Here is a 17758-nt window from a genome sequence, read left to right as displayed (position 1 = left end):
CCCGGGGGTAAACAGACAAACAGCCGATATGCAGGGGATGATGCGCACAATAATTAAAAGCTCAGAAACAGAAAACGATAAAAAGGATCAGAAAACAGGAACAAGATCATCTAGGGAAATGATGCGAGCACAACGCGGGGAGCGGGAGAGAGGGGGAGAGAGGGAGAGAGGGGGAGAGAGAGGGGGGGAGAGGGCCTCGACGTGAGAGGGGACGTGCTCGATCGGCTCGATGACGCAATGCCCGAGCCCGATGGGTGCCTTGTCCTGCAGCCGCAAGTAGACGTGCTCTCCTACAGCCTCGGCACCTCGGGTCAACCCGGCTCCTCCTGCAGCGCGCGACAGTACAAGCTCGCCCAGCGCTACGACGAGATGCTTCCGCTCGTTGAAGCGCTTCTCCGCCGTCTGCTCGAGGGCGCCCTGCCGCCTCTCGGCCGCCGCCTACGAGAGACAGTTTGCGAGAGGGGGAGAGAAAGGGTCCAAGAGCGCACCCCGCCGCCTCTGGACCGCCGCCCGCTGCGCCGCCTCCAGAGGAAGTGTCTAGGAAGCGTCTAGGAAGCGTCTAGGAAGCGTCTAGGAAGACGGTGCCTGCTGCGACGCCTCCGCCTGCTTCCTTTTCGCGTCCGACTTGCGGCTGAGGCGAGACTCGTGCCTGTGGGCGCGTGGACGTGTCGTGGGCCTGTCCGGGACACGCCCTCCTGGCTCGGCCGAGACGCTCGCATCTCGACGCCGCCGTCGTTGTCGTACTCGTCGTCCGCACTGGCCGGCCCCTTGTACTTGCGGCCTGCCCGCGCAACGTTGTCGGCGTAGTGGTCGTCGATCGTCTTGCCGGCGCCGCGCCGCGCCTCCTCGTAGAGCGACGAGAGCGACGCGCCTGCGGAGCCGTCCGCATGATCAACGCTCGACTCCTCGCCGCGCCCCCCTCGGAGGCCGACGAGAGCGACGCGCCGGCGTCGTCGTCTCGAAAGTACTTTGTCCGCTCGCCCGACCCCTTGTCGAACCGCTGCACGCGCTTTGGCCGCCGCGTCGACAGCGCCTCCTCGCCGTCGCTCTCGCTGCCGCCGCCCCGCCCGCCCGCCGCCTCGCTCGCCTAGTCTCGGCTGATCTCGGCTGATCTCGGCTGATCTCGGCCGACCTCCCGGTCCTCCTGCCCGCCCGCTCGCTCGCCTCGACGCGCCGCTCGACCACCTTGAGCTGCCCGGTCGCCTGCTCACGGCCAGACGTGTGAAGACACGCCGCTCGTGGCCGCTCGACCACCTCGAGCGTCTGGCCGCCGCGTCGAACGCTGGCACCATCTCGACCGCCGCCGGCCGGGCCCTGTCTGGCCGGCGCCGCTTGAGCTTCTTGCCGCCCCGCCCCTTGCCTCCGCGCGCCTCCCGCTCCGCCGCCTCGGACAGCCGCTCCTCGATCAGCGCCTAGTCTCGACCCGTGCGCGGTGTGCGATCTCGGCCGATCTCGCCTCGGACAGCGCCCATCCCCGACCAGCGCCTGCGCGCGGTCGACGGCGTCCTCCTCCCCTCGCAGAAGCACGATCCGCTCGCCTGAATCTCGAGGCAACCCCTCGGGTCAACGGCAGCCTGCCGCCTCGCAGCGGGCGCCGGCTGCGCCCGTCGCCTGTCTCCGCGTCCGGCTCGGAGAGCAGCCGGATGCGTGCCTGCGACTCCTTCTCCATGGCCTGCAGGACAAGTCTTGGACGTGTCCTGGACGTGTCCTGGGCAAGCCCCGCGGCTCCTCCTCCCTCGCCAGGATCGTCGAGCCGCCTTTGCCGATGAGCATCCCAACGCTCCCCTCCGGGACAAGCACCTATGGGGCAGGTCTCGGACATGTCGTGGACGTGTCCTGGACATGCACATGGACATGTCCGCCCTCCCCCGCCACAGGACAAGCACCTCGACGTTCGTGCCTCGACCTCCCGCTCCTCCGCCTCCAGACGGCGCCGCAGCCGGCGGAGGAGCAGGCGGAGCGGCGGCGGCCGCCGCGTCCGCCTGCGCCTGCAGCCTCTCGTACTCGGCCGTGTCGCCTCGCATCTTCGCTCGCAGCGCCTTTGCCGCCAGCTTGTTTGCATCCACCTCCACCTGCGCTGCGGGCGCCGATTGCGCCGATTGCGCGCTGCCGCCACCACCTCCGGCTCCGGCTCCGCCACCGCCGCCGCCCGCCGCCGCCCCGCCCGCCGCCTCCCCGCCCCGCGCGGGCTCGCCCTCCGCACCGCCGCGGGCACGAGCCCCTCTCTCCGCCCCTCTCTCCGCCCCTCTCTCCGCCTCTCTCTCCGCCGCCTCGCCGGCAGCCTCTCCTCGAGCCTGCCCTCGCCCGCCGTAGAGAAACGCGCGCCTGGCGCGAGGGCGAGGGCGGAAGGTGGTGAGGGCGCGCGCGTGCCCTCGCCGCGCCGCGACACAAGGGCCGCGCCGCTCCGCAGCCTTCTCCTCGGCGCGAGTCTCCTCCTCCCTCACCCGCTCCTCCCTCGCCTGCAGCAAGAGCGCGGCAAGGCTCAGGCAACGGGCCGTGCCTTCTCCTCCCTCGCCACACCTCCTCCCTCGCCCTCGCGGCCAGCCGCTCCGACGCCGCCGCCGCCGCCGCCGCCGCCGCCGCGCTCTTGGCATCTGCGCAGTCTGGCTCAGGCGACGCGCCGCCCGCCGCCTCGGCTCCGCCGCCTCCTCCTCCTCCGCCTCCGCCGCCGCCTCCGCCTCCGCCTCCGGAGCGTGCGTTCGGGTTCTCGTCCCAGTGGGAGATGCGCGTGCGGCCTACAGGGCTGGGGCTAGGGTGGGGGATGCGGCTCTCGGCTTCCGTCTCAAGAGAGAGGCGCGTGCGGGCCTCCTCGCTCCCGCACCTCCCTGCCCGGCAGGGGGAGGGACGCCAGCCGCTCCTTCTCCTGCTGCTTCTCGAGGAAGGAGGTGAGGAAGTTGCCTACGCATGCACGGCCCTTGCTCGCTCATGGCGCGTGAGACCCGCGTCTCGAGGGAGGCGGTGAGGCAGGCGGCCGTCCGACTGGAACGCGTTGAGCTGCTCCTCCCCACCGCCGCGCTGCTCGAAGCGCGACGCTCCGCCGCCCGACAAGCGGGGCCGCATCAGGCCGCCGGGAGGGGGGGAGAGCCCGCCCGCCCCCTCCCCGCCCGGCCCGTGGGCCCTGCGGTGCTCCCTCTGCCGCTCAGCGATCGCCTGCAGGTGCGCGCGTGCGAGCTGCTGTCACCACTGACCACTACCAGCCTCCTCGCATCTCTTGCGGTCGCCTGCAGGTGCGCGTGCGAGCCCGCTCCTCCTCCTCCTCCTCCCCGCTGCAGCTCCTGCTGGATGCGGCGCATCTCGGGCAGCGACTCGAGGCTCCCGAACCGCTCGAGGCAGACCGCCTGTTCGCGGCGGTTGGCGAGGAGGTCTCTACCACGTGTCTCGGAAGTGTCTCGGAGGTGTCTGCGACCTGTCGAGGAAGTGTCTCGGAAGTGTCTCGGAAGTGTCTCGGAAGTGTCTCTCAAGTGCTGGCGCCTGCAGCGAGCCGCCGCTCGACTGGGCGTGCTCGACGGCGCGGAGCAGCTGCTTCTGCCGCCAGCTCGCGCCCCCGTCGGTGCCGGCGGGCCGAGACACAGCAGCAGCACCAACCGGCGCGCCACCGCCGCCGCCGCTGCTGCCGCCGCCGCCGCTGCCGTCGCCTCCGTTTGCAGCGTGGGAGAAGCGCGCCACTCCGTCGCGCGTCCACTGCGAGGAGTCCTTTGCCGCGTCCGCGTATGGGTTCAGCTCCCGCGCGATCCTCGCCTGCGCCTTCGCCTCCGCCGCCGCCTCATCGGCGGTCGGCCCGGCCGGAGCGGGCGCGCCGGCGCGCCGGCCGACCAGGGCGGCGCCAAAGCCGGCGGGCGCCGCGTTCATGAAGCCGAGCCCGGCGGCGTCGCGGCTCTTCGGCGCCTCCGCCGGCGGCGCAGCGGGCTGCCCCTCCCTCGCCGCGGCCGCCTCCTCCTCCTCGCTGCTGCTCTCGGAGCCGCTCTGCCGGTGCTTGTGCTTGTGCTTCTTCGGCTTCTTCTCGCGCTTCTCCTTCTTGTCCTTCTTCTTGTGCTTGAGCCGCCTCTCCACCGCCGGCGCGACCCATGACGCATCGCCGCTCGCCACGCGCTGCCGCTTCGCCTCGCCCTCCACCTTGCGTTGCGCGGCAGCCGCCTTTTGGCTCGCCGCGCGGGCCTCGTCGGCCTTCTGCTGCACAGCCTCGATCTCCGCCTTGGAGACGAAGCGGATGCCCATGGAGCCGAGCGCTGACATGGGGCGGCCACCGGCGGTCAAGTCGCACAGGCGGTCAAGTCGATAAGCAGGGCTGATAGTGCGGGGCGGTGCGCACGGAAAAAACCAGGGCGCGCTCAAAAAATTTTTTTCTAGCCGTGGGATGCTGCCGAGTGGTTGTTGCGGGAGTGCGGCGCCATTCTACCGGAGCGGGTTGCAGCTGCCCATTGATGCACTTTTACGGTATTTCCGCACAGCGCTCTCCGGCGCGGGTCCTTTTACGGGAGGTACCCATGCGCGTAGTGGTCCGATGTGGGGTCCCACGGCCCGCGAGGCGCGCGCCGCACGATCGCGGATCGGGGGAGAGCGGAAGATGGGTCAGGAGCGGGTGCTAAATGGGCAACATTCAACACTGATGACAAAACTGTTCAGCAATAAAATTGGTCGAAAAAGTGAAGTGATAAGCCATGGCCCATGCGCGCCCCCCTCGCCGCTGCGCCTGCTCTAGCCCTCCACGCCGCCCGCGCGCTCGTCGGACGCCGCCGCCGCCACCGCGAGCAGGTCGAGGCGGGCGACGTAGCTCCTCACTGCAGGCCGCGATCAACATACGCCATCACCAGTCGGGGCGCGTCATGAGTTCAATGCGGGCAGCGACGTCGCTGCCCAGGTCGCGAGTGTGATTCAACGGATGATTGACAAAGCGCGTATTGCTGCTCTTGAAAGTGAAATTGGCAGGCCACATGGCTGCGGTGTAGTCGGCAGGTAGGCTGATCGGCGGCCTCGAGAGCGCCCACGCAAGAGCGCGGCGCGAAGGACCATATCTGCACGAGCTTTGCCCGTCGCCGCGCCCGCCGCGCCCGCCGTCGAGAATTTTGCCACCTTGAGAAGAATTGTGTCGTGTCTGGTTTTGCCCTTTCTTTTCTTTTTAATAATACGTTGTCGGGATTTCCACCCTTTTTTTTCGCACTCCCCTCACACCGACGGCTTTAGCAGAGGCTCCACCACCTTCGACTGGTGGAGGTGAGGACACTGTGTGTCGGTTTGGATCAAGTCCGCCTTCGTGCGCCAGAACGGCGCTGATCGCTCGCTGGACGCATGAAGTTTGGCCGGCTGTACCAGCTCGAGCTGGCCGGGACGCCCGACTGGCCGAGGCTGAGGTACAAGCAGCTAAAGAAATTGATCAAGAGCAGGCTCGCGAGCGGTGTATTGGACGCAAGCTCAATCCAGGCCCTAACCCGGCCCTCGAAGCCTAGGCTCGCGAGCCACGAGATCACCTCCATCTTCCAAACGGGCCACTTCAAGAAGATCATCCGCGAGGACCTGCAGTCGATCAACGCGTTCTGGCTGCGGCAGGAGAAGGAGCTGCTCGATCGGGAAAGAGCGACTGAGGAGCTGCCGTACCTCCGCCAGCAGCAAGAGGAGCAGGTGCCACACCTCGGCCCACACATCCGTCTCTGGCGAGTTGGCGTCGCTGTCGGCGCCTGTCCAGTCGACGAGCAGTGCACTCTGCACTCTCTGATGCCTCGGTGGCTAATCCTCACATAAACGGAGCAGGTGCACGCGTGCCTGCGGTGGCTAATCCTCAACTACCTCGCGGTGCTCAAGATAGCAAAGAAGCACGACAAGCATTGCGCCACGAACCTCCAGAACGCAATGGCCAAGGTCCTCCTCATGCAGCCCTTTGTCGTCGCGATGCGCGCCTCGCCCCTCTTCCACTCCGACGGTGAGGCTGTCCCAGCCCCTTCCCACCCACCACCCGTCGCCCGGCCGCCGCGGAGGAGGAAGGCGTCGGTCTGCTGCTGCTGCTGGTTAGCAGCGATTGCTCTTCATGGCCGCTGGGCGGCGTGAGTAGCGACTCGCTCTCCTTGGCTGCTAGGCGGCGCGGACGCGTCGCAGCCCGGCGCGAGCGACGCGAACCCGATCTCGTACGTCATCCAGAAGCTGCTCGGCATGGACCGAAAGTACTTCCCGGAGCGGCTGCAGCAGCACATCGCTTCGCTCGAGGACTCGCAAGGCTCCCTCTCCGACCCGGAGATTGACTCCCCGCCCACCGTCGGCCTCGACCCGCCCGACCCGCGGCTGCAACCGCCTCCCGGCGCGCCGAGGGCGGCTAAGTCGCCGCGAAAGGGCGCAAAGTCGCAAGAGGGCGAGAGCGCAGCAGGGCGGTCGCGCTCCGCTGCTCGCGCGCCCGCCGACGCCTCCTCTTGCTCGTGTGTAGGAGAGCACGGCTGGCCCATCCCGGTGGCGGAGCGGGAGGAGGAGGACGGGTGGGTTCCTCGCCTGCTCTCCCCGACGCCTCTCCCCGGCGTCTCTCTCCCCGACGCCTCTCCCCGACGCCTCTCTCCCCGACGCCTCTCTCCCCGACGCCTCTCTCCCCGACGCCTCTCTCCCCGACGCCTCTCTCCCCGATTCCCGCAGGTGGATGCTCGTCTGCTATCTGGTGCTCGTCGGGTGCCGCGGACACCGCTCCCCCGCCGCCCCGCCCCGGCACACACCGCACACCACCGCGCGCAGCGACGCGCCTGCGCCCCGCACTGCGCCACGCGACCGACCCTTGCCCGCCCCTCGCCTCTACCCGCAGGCTGGCGTGGTGCGTGTGGTACTCGCGCGACAGCAGGTAGAGCTGAGTAGAGGCGGCGGCGCGGGAGAGCCAGCCGCCGAGGATGGAACGCTGAGCATGGAAGCGGGATCGTCTGTCTACTGGCGTCGTCGCGCCATGTCTCGAGTGATTGTTTGTGCGTCTCTGTGTGGAGTGTGTCTAGTTCGCGAGAGAACCATTGAGTGAGCGCGCGGTGCGTGGGCCTGGTCGTGTGGCCCGGCCCCCTGCACGGCGGGGCCCTTGGCCACTCGGCCGCTCTCGGGCCTGCGAGTGTGCGCCCCCCTGCCGGAGCGATTCGTTTGTTGACGTTCGTTTAAAGCACATCTCTGGGGCGCACAAAAAGGACTGAGATCGGTGAGAAAACGGTGCGCGCAGACTCTGGCCGATACTACTCCCCCATGGGCCGAAGCGCGCCGGTGCTGCGGGTTGTTTTGTGCATTGGCCCAAATCCGGCAATATCGCCGGACGCCGCCGCCGCTTGTTGATGCAATGTTGGATGTTGTGGAATGCGTGACATGCGGCGCGCCCCCGAGGCGTCCAATAGAATCAGGGGAGCGTGGAGAGCTCCGACCAGTCTCTGAGCCGCTCACAACTCGTCGTGCGGGCCGGCTCCCTCCGACGACGGCGGCAGCGCGCCGCGGATCGCCGACAGCAGCGACGCGCCCGGCCCTTGCTCGGGGCAGGTCTGCACGTGCGCAACCTTTGCGCAGGAGGGGCGGGGAGGCCTCACGGGGCTGTCGAGGGGGAATGGCGGGCTGCGAGGCTCGAGGAGGAGGGCTGGGGGGTGCTCCGCCGCCTTGCCGTGCCGCCAGACGGGCGCCTCGCGGCAGTCCTGCCCCGCCTCCCAGACCATCACGCCCTGCAGCCCGTGCGACGCCGCCAGCCGCACCTGCGGGAGGGCGAGCGGGGGGGGTGGTCGTGGACGGGTCGAGTGGGCGTGTCCTCCCTCCCGCCCCCTCCCCGCCGCCTTGCGCGCGATCGTGAGAGGGCCATTGTAGTAGTAGCCCCCGGCCTCGTCCGCCTCCAGCGACGCGCTCGGGCCGTCCGGGAAGTCTTCCGGCTTCATCAGATCTTCGTAGCTCTTCCAGTCGCCTACTCGCGCCTCGAGCGGTGAAGAGCCCGCCCCGCCCTCGCTACCAAAGGTCCACCGCCCCTCCGCCGGTCTGCACGTGCCGGTCGAAGGGAACCTCGGCTCCTCTCGGCTCCGCTCGGCTCCGCTCGGCTCCTCTCGGCTCCGCTCGGCTCCGCTCGGCCCCTCTCGGCTCCTCTCGGCTCTATCTCTCGCCGGTCTGCAAGTGGCGGCCGTAGAAGGGAAGCCCGAGCGTCACCTGCGGGTGCGGAGGGTGCGGGGTTGACCCTCCGAGACGCTTCCGAGTCGCCTCCCCAAGGACGCCGCGCCTTGGAGGGAGGCAGCAGCTCGACCGCCTGCGCCGCAACCTTCTCCGCGAAAGCGTACGTGCTGTGCCTGCCGGACTGGTCGTACGCCTGCGGGACGGGCGGAGAGGGGCGGTGGCGGCACGCCCGCAGCCGCCCGAGGTTCTGCGCGGTGCGAGCAGTGCCAGGAAGAGAGCAGTGCCTGGGCGTGTCGCGGGTGTGTCGGGGCCGGTGCGCCATCGCGTGCATCGCGTCGACGTGCTCCGACATGACGCCGAGCATCCTCTCCTGCAGGAAGGTTCCGAGAAGGCTCCGAGAAGGATCAGGGTGGCCCGGCATGAGGCCGAGCATCGTCTCCTGCTTCCTGTCCGGGTAGTACGCCTGTTCACACCACCACCAGCGGTAAAGAGGGGCAGCACCGACACCTCCATGTCTCATGCGGCGGTGGCCAGCGTCACGACTCGGCCAGAGGCAGCAAACGCCTGACGGAGCGAGCGGGCTCGACTCGGCGGCTGCGGATTGCGTGTGTCGCCGTCCCGTGTCGCCGTCCCGTGCCACCCCGTGCGTGGACCGTCCTCGACTGCCCGTGAGCGTGCGGTGCGGGCCCGGCGGCGTCCCTTCCTGGGGCCACGTGCACGTGTCTGTCTCTGCGCAGTGGTGTGCCTCCCGAGTCTCAATCAGCAGGTACTGGAGGCCGTGGTAGTCGCGGGCGACATCGTCCTCGGACTTGTAGCCGGAGCCAAAGGCGAAGCCAGGGTACTCCCAGTTGTAGTCGACGCCGTCGAAGCCCGCCTTTTCGCACAGCCGCAGCAGCGCAGAGATGAATCGCCTTCGCGACTTGCGGCTCGAGACGGCGGCCGAGAAGCCGCCGGAGCGGCCATTTCCTCCGACGCAGAGGAGCATTCGTTTGCAGTGCGGCCGCGCCTCGCGCACCAGCGACAGGCGCGGCAGCCGGTCCAGAGCGGCGAGCGTCCCATTTCCATGCACCTCTATCGAGAAGAAGATTAGCATGTTGACGGTCCTGCAGATGCGCTCATAGTTGGCGCTGTCGAATCGCCACTCGGGCAGGTAGGCGGCGACGGTGAAGGGAGGCGGCTCGGAGGAGGAGTGTGTGAGGAGCGAGAGGAGCAGCACTGACATCATGTATGTCTCCTCCAGTGGAGGGATGGGAGAACGTCACGCCGGCCTACACCGCTGCGCCGAGTTACTTTCTTTTTTCAGTCGAGCCCGTTGACGGCGCCGTCTCCACCGCCGCCAAGCCCTCCGCCTCCCTCTCCTCTGCCGCCAAGCCCTCCGCCCTCTCCCCCGCCTCCCTCTCCTCTGCCGCCAAGCCCTCCGCCCTCTCCTCCGCCTCCCTCTCCTCTGCCGCCAAGCCCTCCGCCCTCTCCTCCGCCTCCTTCTCCGCTACCACCGTCTCCGCCACCTCCTTCACCTCCGCCTCCCTCTCCGCCGCCACCGTCACCGCCACCGCCATCGCCTCCACCGCCGTCTCCGCCACCGCCCTCGCCTCCACCGCCGCACCCGCCACCACCCTCTCCGCCACCACCATCCCCACCACCGCCCTCTCCACCTCCACCAAGCTCTCCGCCCCCTCACCTCCGCCTCCCTCTCCGCCACCACCATCTCCGCCGCCGCCCTTTCCGCCATCGCCCTCTCCGCCGCCACCCTCTCCGCCTCCCCCGTCGCCGCCGCCGCCCTCTCCTCCTCCATCAAGCCCTCCTCCCTCGCCCCCGCCTCCCTCTCCACCGCCGCCGTCCCCTCCACCGCCTTCACCGCCGCCGCCCTCTCCTTTGCCGCCCTCTCCACCACCACCCTCTCCTTCGCCGCCCTCCCCTCCGCCACCAGGCCCTCCCCCCTCGCCGTCAATAGGGTTTGTGGAGCGTCCAGGGAAACCTTTGTTACGTAATATCTCGGGACCGCGGACGCCATTCTGAACCAGACTAGATTTGAGAGCGGCACAATTGAAAGATCTAGATCTATTACTAATTAAGCCAGGGGTGGGGAGCTGGCCTTCTCAAATGGCGAAAGGTTAAATAGCTGCATTTTGACCAGAAGCCTTCTGGACACCTTCTGGACACACCTTCTGGACATCTTCTGGACACCTTCTGGACATCTTCTGGACACCTTCTGGACATTCTGGACATTCTGTACACCTCTCCAAGTGTGGTCATACCCATCAGACTCTTACTGAATCTGTGATTGTTACATCTCAAGGCGGTATACAACAACAAACAAGCAAAAAAAACTACAAACAAGTGCCGCGGCGGCGCGAGGCGCGCGGGGCAGGACAAACCGCACTCATCCGCGGCGCGACAGTCGCAGTATATGGAGCCGGACGGCGCGAAGCGGAGTATCACTCGCACCGCCCGTGGCACCTCCGTGCGGCCGCGACCGCGGCGAAGCGACAGAGGAGAGACGAGAGCGGCGGCTGCAGCGTGGCACGAGGGCGGGTACAGTGACGAGAGTCGTTCGAGTCAAGCCTTGAGGCATCGAGTTGGTTTTCGCCTGCGCGGCGGGCGAGAGACGAGCTCGTGAGACGGCGGCGCGGGCCGAGCGCCGCGCTGCGGCTCGGTGGTTATGCCGCGACACAGCTGCGACACAGCGACCGTGGAGCGTCTGGGTGGAGAGGTGGGAGAGAGCGCGCGCGCGCGCGCGTCGGGCGTCTCGGGCCGGAGCGGGTAGTGCTGACCGCAGTGCACGCTCGCGGCGCCTCGAGGCCGCGCGGCGACGTGCATGAGACGGCTTTTGCGGCCGCCGTCGAGGCGCTGTCGAGGCGCCGTCTTTGCCGCGCCCGTACTCCACAACGGCGATTCGAATTTAGACGAACCCAAGGTGTGCGAGGGCCGCGAGGCCGAGGCCGGCACGGGACGACCGATCGCGACGGCCACCGAGCGACCACGCAGCGGTAATCACAGAATCTTCCCAACACGCCCTTCGGCGCGAGTGGTTCGCGCCAGTTGTCTAGAATGTCCAGAGGTGCTTATCTCGCAAATACTTGATTTTTCCAGGCGATCGGATTTTTCCGCACCCTCGAAATTCGTAACAATCGCCTCGCCGCTCCACAATGCCTTTCTCCGTTGCCTCCAGCCGCGCGGCGCCATCGTCCTCGATCCAGTGCCGGCCTGTGACAAGCTTGGCAGCTCGCGGATCGACGATCGCCACGAGCTGCTGCCCGGCGACCGCCGCTCGCCTTCGACGACAGTCGTAACAATCGGCGGTGAGCGGCACCTCCTTGGCCCAGCACCGGTGTTATCACGTCTCAGCTGCTTCATTGCCATGTCCAGTTATGGCGGAGACGCGCTGATAGCATTCCTGTGCACGCAGTTGGACCAGCACGGCCATCGGGTGCGTGGCGCAAAAAGACCTGTTTGCGCTGTCTTCGATATCAGCGGCTACATGCGCTGCTGCGCGTACCTGTGATTCACAAATGTTGATCACATCCATATACCTCACTAACATACAGCTGGCGAGCATTGCATCCCTCGTCTGGCCATGCTGTGCATCATCTCACCGTATGCAGCCGTATACGCCCACGGTGCTCACAGGGTCGGGCGTCACGGTGCTCGTGGCAAGCATCTCCGTCACTCTTGTGACTTGTGGGCTTGGTGGTGTTGCCTCCGGTGCTACTGCTGGCTAGGGTGCCAATGGCGCGACGGGAGGCGGCCATTGGCGCCACTACAGCAACGATTGTTACGCCGTGGAAAAATCCGGATTTCGTGCCCCGAACCGGCCGACACGTGGCCGCATATATGTATATATACCACGTCCGTATGGGCTGCACAAGCCAAACCACGCTCATCACAGCTTGCCACAGTGTGGCTCCTGGCAGTGGTAAGCCATTCTTGGTGTACCAGCTCACAGCAGGGCCGTTTGATCACGATTGTTACACGGCGTGAAAAATCAAGTATTTGCGAGATAGCAAGCTTTAGCAAATGTCCAGAATGTCCAGAAGGTGCTTTAGCAAGCTTTAGCAAATGTCGTACTTTTAGCTTACTGGGAGAAAAGAGAGAGGGGGTTGTGTTCTCTAGGCCCTCTCTCTCTCTCTCTCTCTCAAATGTCCAGAATGTCCAGAAGGCCCGCAGGCCTTCACCAGCAAACCACAATGTCTACTTTTCAAAGCCCATGACTGACTGGGTTGCTCACTCGTGGAGGCGACTCTTTGAGACACGTGTGACCTACGGCTTAACCTGACTGAGTGAGACCTTCGGTAGAACACCTGAGGCCTTCTGCACACCTGCAGAGGACCCTCTAGACGTTCCCACATTCTTTTCCAACCTTCTGGACACCTTCTGGACATCTTCTGGACACCTTCTGGACATCTTCTGGACACCTTCTGGACCTTCTGGACATCCCTGGACGCTCCACAAACCCCATTCGTCACCGCCACCGCCACCGCCACCCTCTCCGCCTCCACCCTCTCCACCCCCTCCGTCGCCGCGAAGCGGTGGCGCCCTCCGCGCTCGGCCTCTTCATGCGCGCTGAGGTTGCGCGCCTGCGGCAGGCCAACCCGGGGATGGGAATCGGGCAGGCGCAGACGATAGCGGGCAGGAACTGGGCCACCAGCGAGGACAATCCGGAGACGAAGCGGCGCGGCGCGGCGCCGCACATCTTCCCCGAGCCGCGCGACGCGCAAGGGCGGCTCGTCCTGTGAGGTCGTGTGTTTAGTGTGGCGCTTGTGCAGAGCTACGTCGGTGCCTGTGAATCGAGCTACGTAGAATCGAACGGCTCGCGCCATCTGGGGGGGGGGCGGGGTGGTAGCTGGTTTGTGGTTACCCGGCCTGAAGCTGAACGCGTCCCGAGGCGGATTAGGGATTTTGTATCCCGAGGATCCCTGGAGCTGGCCGAGCTCGCTCTCGGAATCGGCCGTGTCGGCGTCGCTCTCACGGGCGCCTTTCTCAAGAGAGCGAAGAGATGTCTTGTTGGCTTCTAAAAATCTCTCTCTCAGTCCTCAGCGGCCCATCATGAGAGGCTCTCTTGAGAGCGGGGCCCGGCGACGCGGCGTACCTTGGCGCTCGAGAACTTGGAGCACTTGGAGCACTTGGAGTGCAGTCATCAACCTCACATCCAGGGCCGGGGAGCTGAGGAGCGCACCCAGCGGGCCGGATGATCGAGAAGGTGAGACAATATGTGTGACAAGCGTGTTTCCAGAATACGTTGTGGTTAGCAGCACAAAAAACAACATGTTTTTATGTAGGAAGGTGAAGAACAGCCAGGCTCGGACCGGACACCAGAGCCAGTTTGGGTGGACGCGAGACAGATGATGGCCTACACTCTTACACTCATTTGCGTTTTTTTTATTTGATCTAATCTCGTTCTCTCCATCAATGGTGTGCGTTGTCGTTCTGATTGGCTCCATCATCAGCGCCGTCAACGCTGCGCCATCTGGTTCGGCGCTCGAGCTGCTGTTTGCCAGCTCTGGGTCTTCTGCACTGCCTCCCTCGTCGCCGCTAATGCCGCCACCCTCGCCGCCGCCCTCGCCGCTGCTGCCTTCGCCCCCAAACTCGCCCCCTCTGCCTTCGTCGCCGCCCTCGCCGCCGCTACCATCGTCGCCGCCCTCACCGCCTTCTCCCCCCTCCGCGCCTCCCCCCGTGCTCTGGACGGCAGGGCTCGCCGGCGACTCAGCGGCGATGGACGCTCTCATCGCAGACACGGAGAATATCGACGAGCAGAACCCGGAGAACGGCTGGTCGGCGCTCTTCTTCGCCGCGGCGGAAGGCCTCGTCGCGCTCGCCACGAAACTGATTGACGGCGGTGCGGGCATTGACGAGCCGCGGTCGAGTCTCGGATCCACGCCACTGGGGATGGCGGCCAATTCCGGGCACGTCGAGGTCGCCAGGCTGCTCATCGATGCGGGCGCAGACGTCAACACAAAACAGGGGGAATATGAAACCACCCCCCTAGTCGCCGCGGTTATTATCACTCGGCACAGCGACTATTCGGGGGCCCTTGAGATCGTTAACATGCTGCTCGAGGCGGGAGCCGAGCCCGACCGGACTATTTCCCAGGGTGACACCGCGCTCATCAGGGCAATAGTTGCGATGGCGACGCCAGATGGCATTGCAGGTGGCATGGCGACGAGAAACGACATTGTCAAGGCCTTGGTCGAGGCAGGTGCTGACGTCAACTTTGCTCGATCAAGCGACGGAGCTACTCCCCTATCGATGGCCAGCATCTATGGAAGCCTCGACGCCGTAGAGTTCCTGGTTGGCAAGGGCGCTTACCTCGACGAAATGGTTCGGGGAAGAACCCCGCTCCTGAATGCTCTAGCACGAGTGATTTTGTTTGGCGATAAGTGGCCAGGCGGGAAAGAAATTGCAGCCGTGCTGGTCAAGGCGGGAGCGAACATCTGGCTTACGGACCCGAATGGGAACAATGCATGCGCCTATGCCAATGCTGCCTGCGAGCAGACCATTCCCTGCATTGAAGCTCTCGGTCTGGCTGAGGCGTGCCTCTCCCCGGGGAGCCCTCCGCCTCCATCTTCGCCGCCCTCGCTGCCGATGTAATACATTGCCGAGGCACCTCCGAGGCCTCCTCCACGCCTCCGAGGAGACGGTGCAACATCTGTGTAACAATGCAGAGGCCTTCTCCGCCTCCGAGGAGACAGTGTAACATTGCCGAGGTTTCGCCTCCGAGGACCATGCAATCTGCCGCCCCCCCCCCCCCCCCCATGTGGTGAAGTCTCTGGGGGGGTCGGACGACCCCCCCCTCCCCTTTAGCATGTTGCGAAGCCTCTGGGGAGTTGGGACCCCCCCCCCCCCCAGCATGTTGTGAGCAGAGAAGTGCCCCCCCTCCCTGGAAGCGATGTGGCATGTGCGCCTGCTCTCGCGGTCGAGTTTTGTCTTAGATGAGGGTGCGCACACCTCCTGTCCTCGCGGTCGAGTTTCTGTCTCTCCGCCCTCACGGGTTGTTGCACGAGTATAGATCTATGGGACAAAAGCGTCGAAAATGTCCCAAAAAAGCAGGACGTTGGAACGTATTGGGGGGTTTTTGCCACGCTTCTACACTTGCTTCCACACTTGTGTTCGACACTTCGAAAATCAGCTGATTTTCGAACCGCCCGACGCGCTTTTGCAGCTCTCACCGGTCGTACACTTGCTGCTGACACTCTCTGATGCCGAGCCGCGCATACTTCCTCGGCGAGCTCCTGGAGTCCAAGTTCTTCTTTGGCATGGCAAACATGCTCGACTCCGATTCCGAGAGCGACCTCGACGTGCAGGACGAGCTCGTAGTCACCGGCGTCGAGCCGCTCATGCGCCGGAGGACGCAGGAGATCGGACCCGAGCGGCTGAGCGTGGCGCGACTGCAGCGCGAGGCGGCGGCTCGCGGGCACGCCGGCGACGATGTCTCGAGCGCCACGTACCAGAACTACGGCTTCCACCTTCGCTGGCTGCCAATCGTCATCGCGGCGCTCATGGTGCCGGCTGTGATCCAGACTGTCGGCGGGCACCTCTTCACCGGCGAGGAAGCTGTGCTGCTGCTGCTGCTCCGCTTCCGGAGCGACGACGGCTTCGACAAGATGACGTGGACGACGGGGCGAAACATCTCCGCCCTCTCCGAGGTCACGCTGTACATGGCGCGCCGTTGGATGTGCTCTGTGCTGCTGCACCGTGCACTCGACCGCACCGCTCTCTGCACCCCTTGCGCAGGTAGAGCATGTGCACAACACATTCCCGCACCTCGTCGACCACCGCTCCTTTTCCTCGTGGTCGCCGCACTTCCACCAGTTTGCCCAGGCCTTCACCGACTATGGCCTCCCCATCCAGAACTTGATCGGCTTCATCGACGGCAAGCTCTGGGCGGTGTGCCGGCCGGGCAGGTATCAGAATGTGCTGTACTCCGGCCACAAGCGTATCCACGGCATCAAGACGCAGGGCATCATCTTCCCAAACGGTGTGACCAGCACCTCCTTAGCGGTCAGTTCATCCCCCAAAACACACGTCACGTGGACGACCAGTGCGCGCAGGCATGCAGCCCTACCCCTTCGGCCCGGTGAACGGCAGCCGGCACGACTCCACCGTCCTCTCGCGCTCGCGAATTGTCCAGATCCTGCACGACCTCTGCCGCGGCGGCCCGTTTGCGTGGATGCCAGGTGGCCTCGGCCAGGACTACTGCCTCTTTGGCGACTCCGCCTACCCGATCAGCGCCTTCCTGTGGCGCATGTACAAGGGCGCCATGACCCCGGCCCAGCAGTTCTTCAACAGCACCATGTCCCCCGCGCGCGTCACTGTCGAGTGGGGCTTTGGCAAGATCGTCAACCTCTGGCCCTTCCTCGACTACCGCAAGAAGTCCAAGGCGCGTCGTGCAGACACACGCACACGCGCGCTGTAGACACACTGTGTGCCTCACGCGTGCAGCACTCACCCCGCCTCGCACACACGCCTTGCAGGTCTTGCTCTCCCCTGTGGGCCTGTACTTCCCCGTCGCCAACGTGCTGACCAACATGCACACGTGCCTCGCTCGCGGCAACATCGTCAGCTACGAGTTCGGGCTCGCGCCCCCGGAGCTGCACGAGTACATGCGCGGCGGCCCCTACGCCGGAATTTTCACAGCAGAAAAAGAATTTTTCCGGCCAAATCACGATGTCAACCCTCCCCAAGTCGTTGATCTGGTGCTTGTAGGGCTTGAGAGTGGCCTGCCATGTCACAGGAAGGACTGTGGTTGCAGGATAGTACCACCAGCCATCACTTTAGTTGGTATAGTACCCAACCTTCACCGATCGAGTGATTTCTTTTTTAGTTTCCCATAAGTAAGGTAGGTAGGTAGGTAGGTAGGTAGGGGCAGGGCAGGGGCCGGTCAGGTTTTTGCAGAATTTCAGCATGAGGGCCGGCCAAGCAAAAATAATATACACGTGTCTAAATTAAATAAATTCAGGTTCGATGGCGCCTGAGCGGTCCGTCCTCCTCTTCGGCCTCGCCTGGCTCGCCGCGCGGAGAGCATCCGGCGCCCGTCCGCGGCTCGCCTGAAGGCCCGTCGGCAGGCCCCTCGGAGCCCCCAAGGTGCGCCCGTTTGCCCCGCGCGCCGCCCGCGCCGCGCCTCCGTTTCGAGGAGGCCGTTCCCGGAGATGCACTTCGGGTGGGACGGGTTTTATTGTGGGTCGCATCCCGGCCCAGGGGCGGGACCAGAGCTCCGCGATAGGGTGACGGAGCTCCCCGTCCGGCGGCACACTGCCCGCTCACCGCTCGCTCCGCCCGTGCTCGCAGGCCGAGCGCCATGCCAGGAGGAGCGACCCGACCAAGAAGGCCTAGGAGGTCCACGCAGCCCTCGATTTGTGTGGTCGGCCTATTCGATGCGGGCACCACGGGAGAAGCCGTTCCTGCCCGGCCTCAATCACCCCTCGAAGCAGCTGCGGCCGCGATTTCATTCGGTGACCACCCCACCCCGGCAGGCGCACGTTGAAGCGAGGCCGTCCCGCAGCGCTTCCGAGACGGGGCTGTTCGCGCGGAGCGTCACGCCGCAGGCGTCCGCCGGAGGCCCGCCGGAGGCTGAATGCGGCGGCCACGTCAGTCTTTTGCCCGCGAGGAGCCTGGCCGTCTCTTCCCAGCCGCTTTGCACGCCCCCAACATCCCCTGACAGCAGCAGCGCCTCACGGCGTGG

General features: G+C 65.8%; 3 protein-coding genes across 3 annotated transcripts in view; 1 reads left to right on the top strand and 2 right to left on the bottom strand.

Moving 5' to 3' along the window:
- The window catches only part of EMIHUDRAFT_213262 (hypothetical protein), a gene marked incomplete at both ends in the record, with an annotated part of 5399 nt that extends 1166 nt beyond the window's left edge, over window positions 1–4233 (bottom strand). The window contains 15 exons of the mRNA XM_005764954.1: window positions 214–264; window positions 346–417; window positions 489–513; window positions 581–649; window positions 745–871; window positions 904–1036; window positions 1290–1412; window positions 1480–1538; window positions 1907–2077; window positions 2390–2459; window positions 2822–2898; window positions 3182–3338; window positions 3667–3738; window positions 3814–3939; window positions 4051–4233. Of these exons, the coding sequence (XP_005765011.1) occupies window positions 214–264; window positions 346–417; window positions 489–513; window positions 581–649; window positions 745–871; window positions 904–1036; window positions 1290–1412; window positions 1480–1538; window positions 1907–2077; window positions 2390–2459; window positions 2822–2898; window positions 3182–3338; window positions 3667–3738; window positions 3814–3939; window positions 4051–4233 (1515 nt within the window). The remainder of the gene's footprint in view (window positions 1–213; window positions 265–345; window positions 418–488; window positions 514–580; window positions 650–744; window positions 872–903; window positions 1037–1289; window positions 1413–1479; window positions 1539–1906; window positions 2078–2389; window positions 2460–2821; window positions 2899–3181; window positions 3339–3666; window positions 3739–3813; window positions 3940–4050) is intronic.
- A 1579-nt stretch (window positions 4234–5812) lies between these two features.
- On the bottom strand, window positions 5813–8543 carry EMIHUDRAFT_357216 (hypothetical protein; the record flags this gene model as incomplete). Its single annotated transcript, XM_005764953.1, has 11 exons — window positions 8525–8543; window positions 8396–8455; window positions 8191–8269; window positions 8075–8120; window positions 7758–7881; window positions 7589–7679; window positions 6773–7492; window positions 6610–6642; window positions 6410–6458; window positions 6068–6337; window positions 5813–5914 (listed from the first exon to the last, which is right to left on the bottom strand). Coding segments are annotated over exons 2-7 (495 nt in total), but the record flags the coding sequence as incomplete, so codon positions are not given.
- A 6732-nt stretch (window positions 8544–15275) lies between these two features.
- EMIHUDRAFT_213256 (hypothetical protein) lies at window positions 15276–16910 on the top strand (the record flags this gene model as incomplete). The annotated part of the gene is made up of 5 exons (XM_005764952.1): window positions 15276–15722; window positions 15811–16054; window positions 16128–16463; window positions 16811–16832; window positions 16901–16910. The coding sequence occupies 5 exons, from the start codon at window positions 15276–15278 to the stop codon at window positions 16908–16910; spliced, it is 1059 nt and encodes a 352-aa protein (XP_005765009.1).
- Between the last annotated feature and the right edge of the window lie 848 nt (window positions 16911–17758).

The sequence above is a fragment of the Emiliania huxleyi genome (genome assembly GCF_000372725.1).
Source record: "Emiliania huxleyi CCMP1516 unplaced genomic scaffold EMIHUscaffold_57, whole genome shotgun sequence".
Lineage (NCBI taxonomy): Eukaryota > Haptophyta > Isochrysidales > Noelaerhabdaceae > Emiliania > Emiliania huxleyi.
This window is presented reverse-complemented; position numbering and strand designations above follow the sequence as displayed.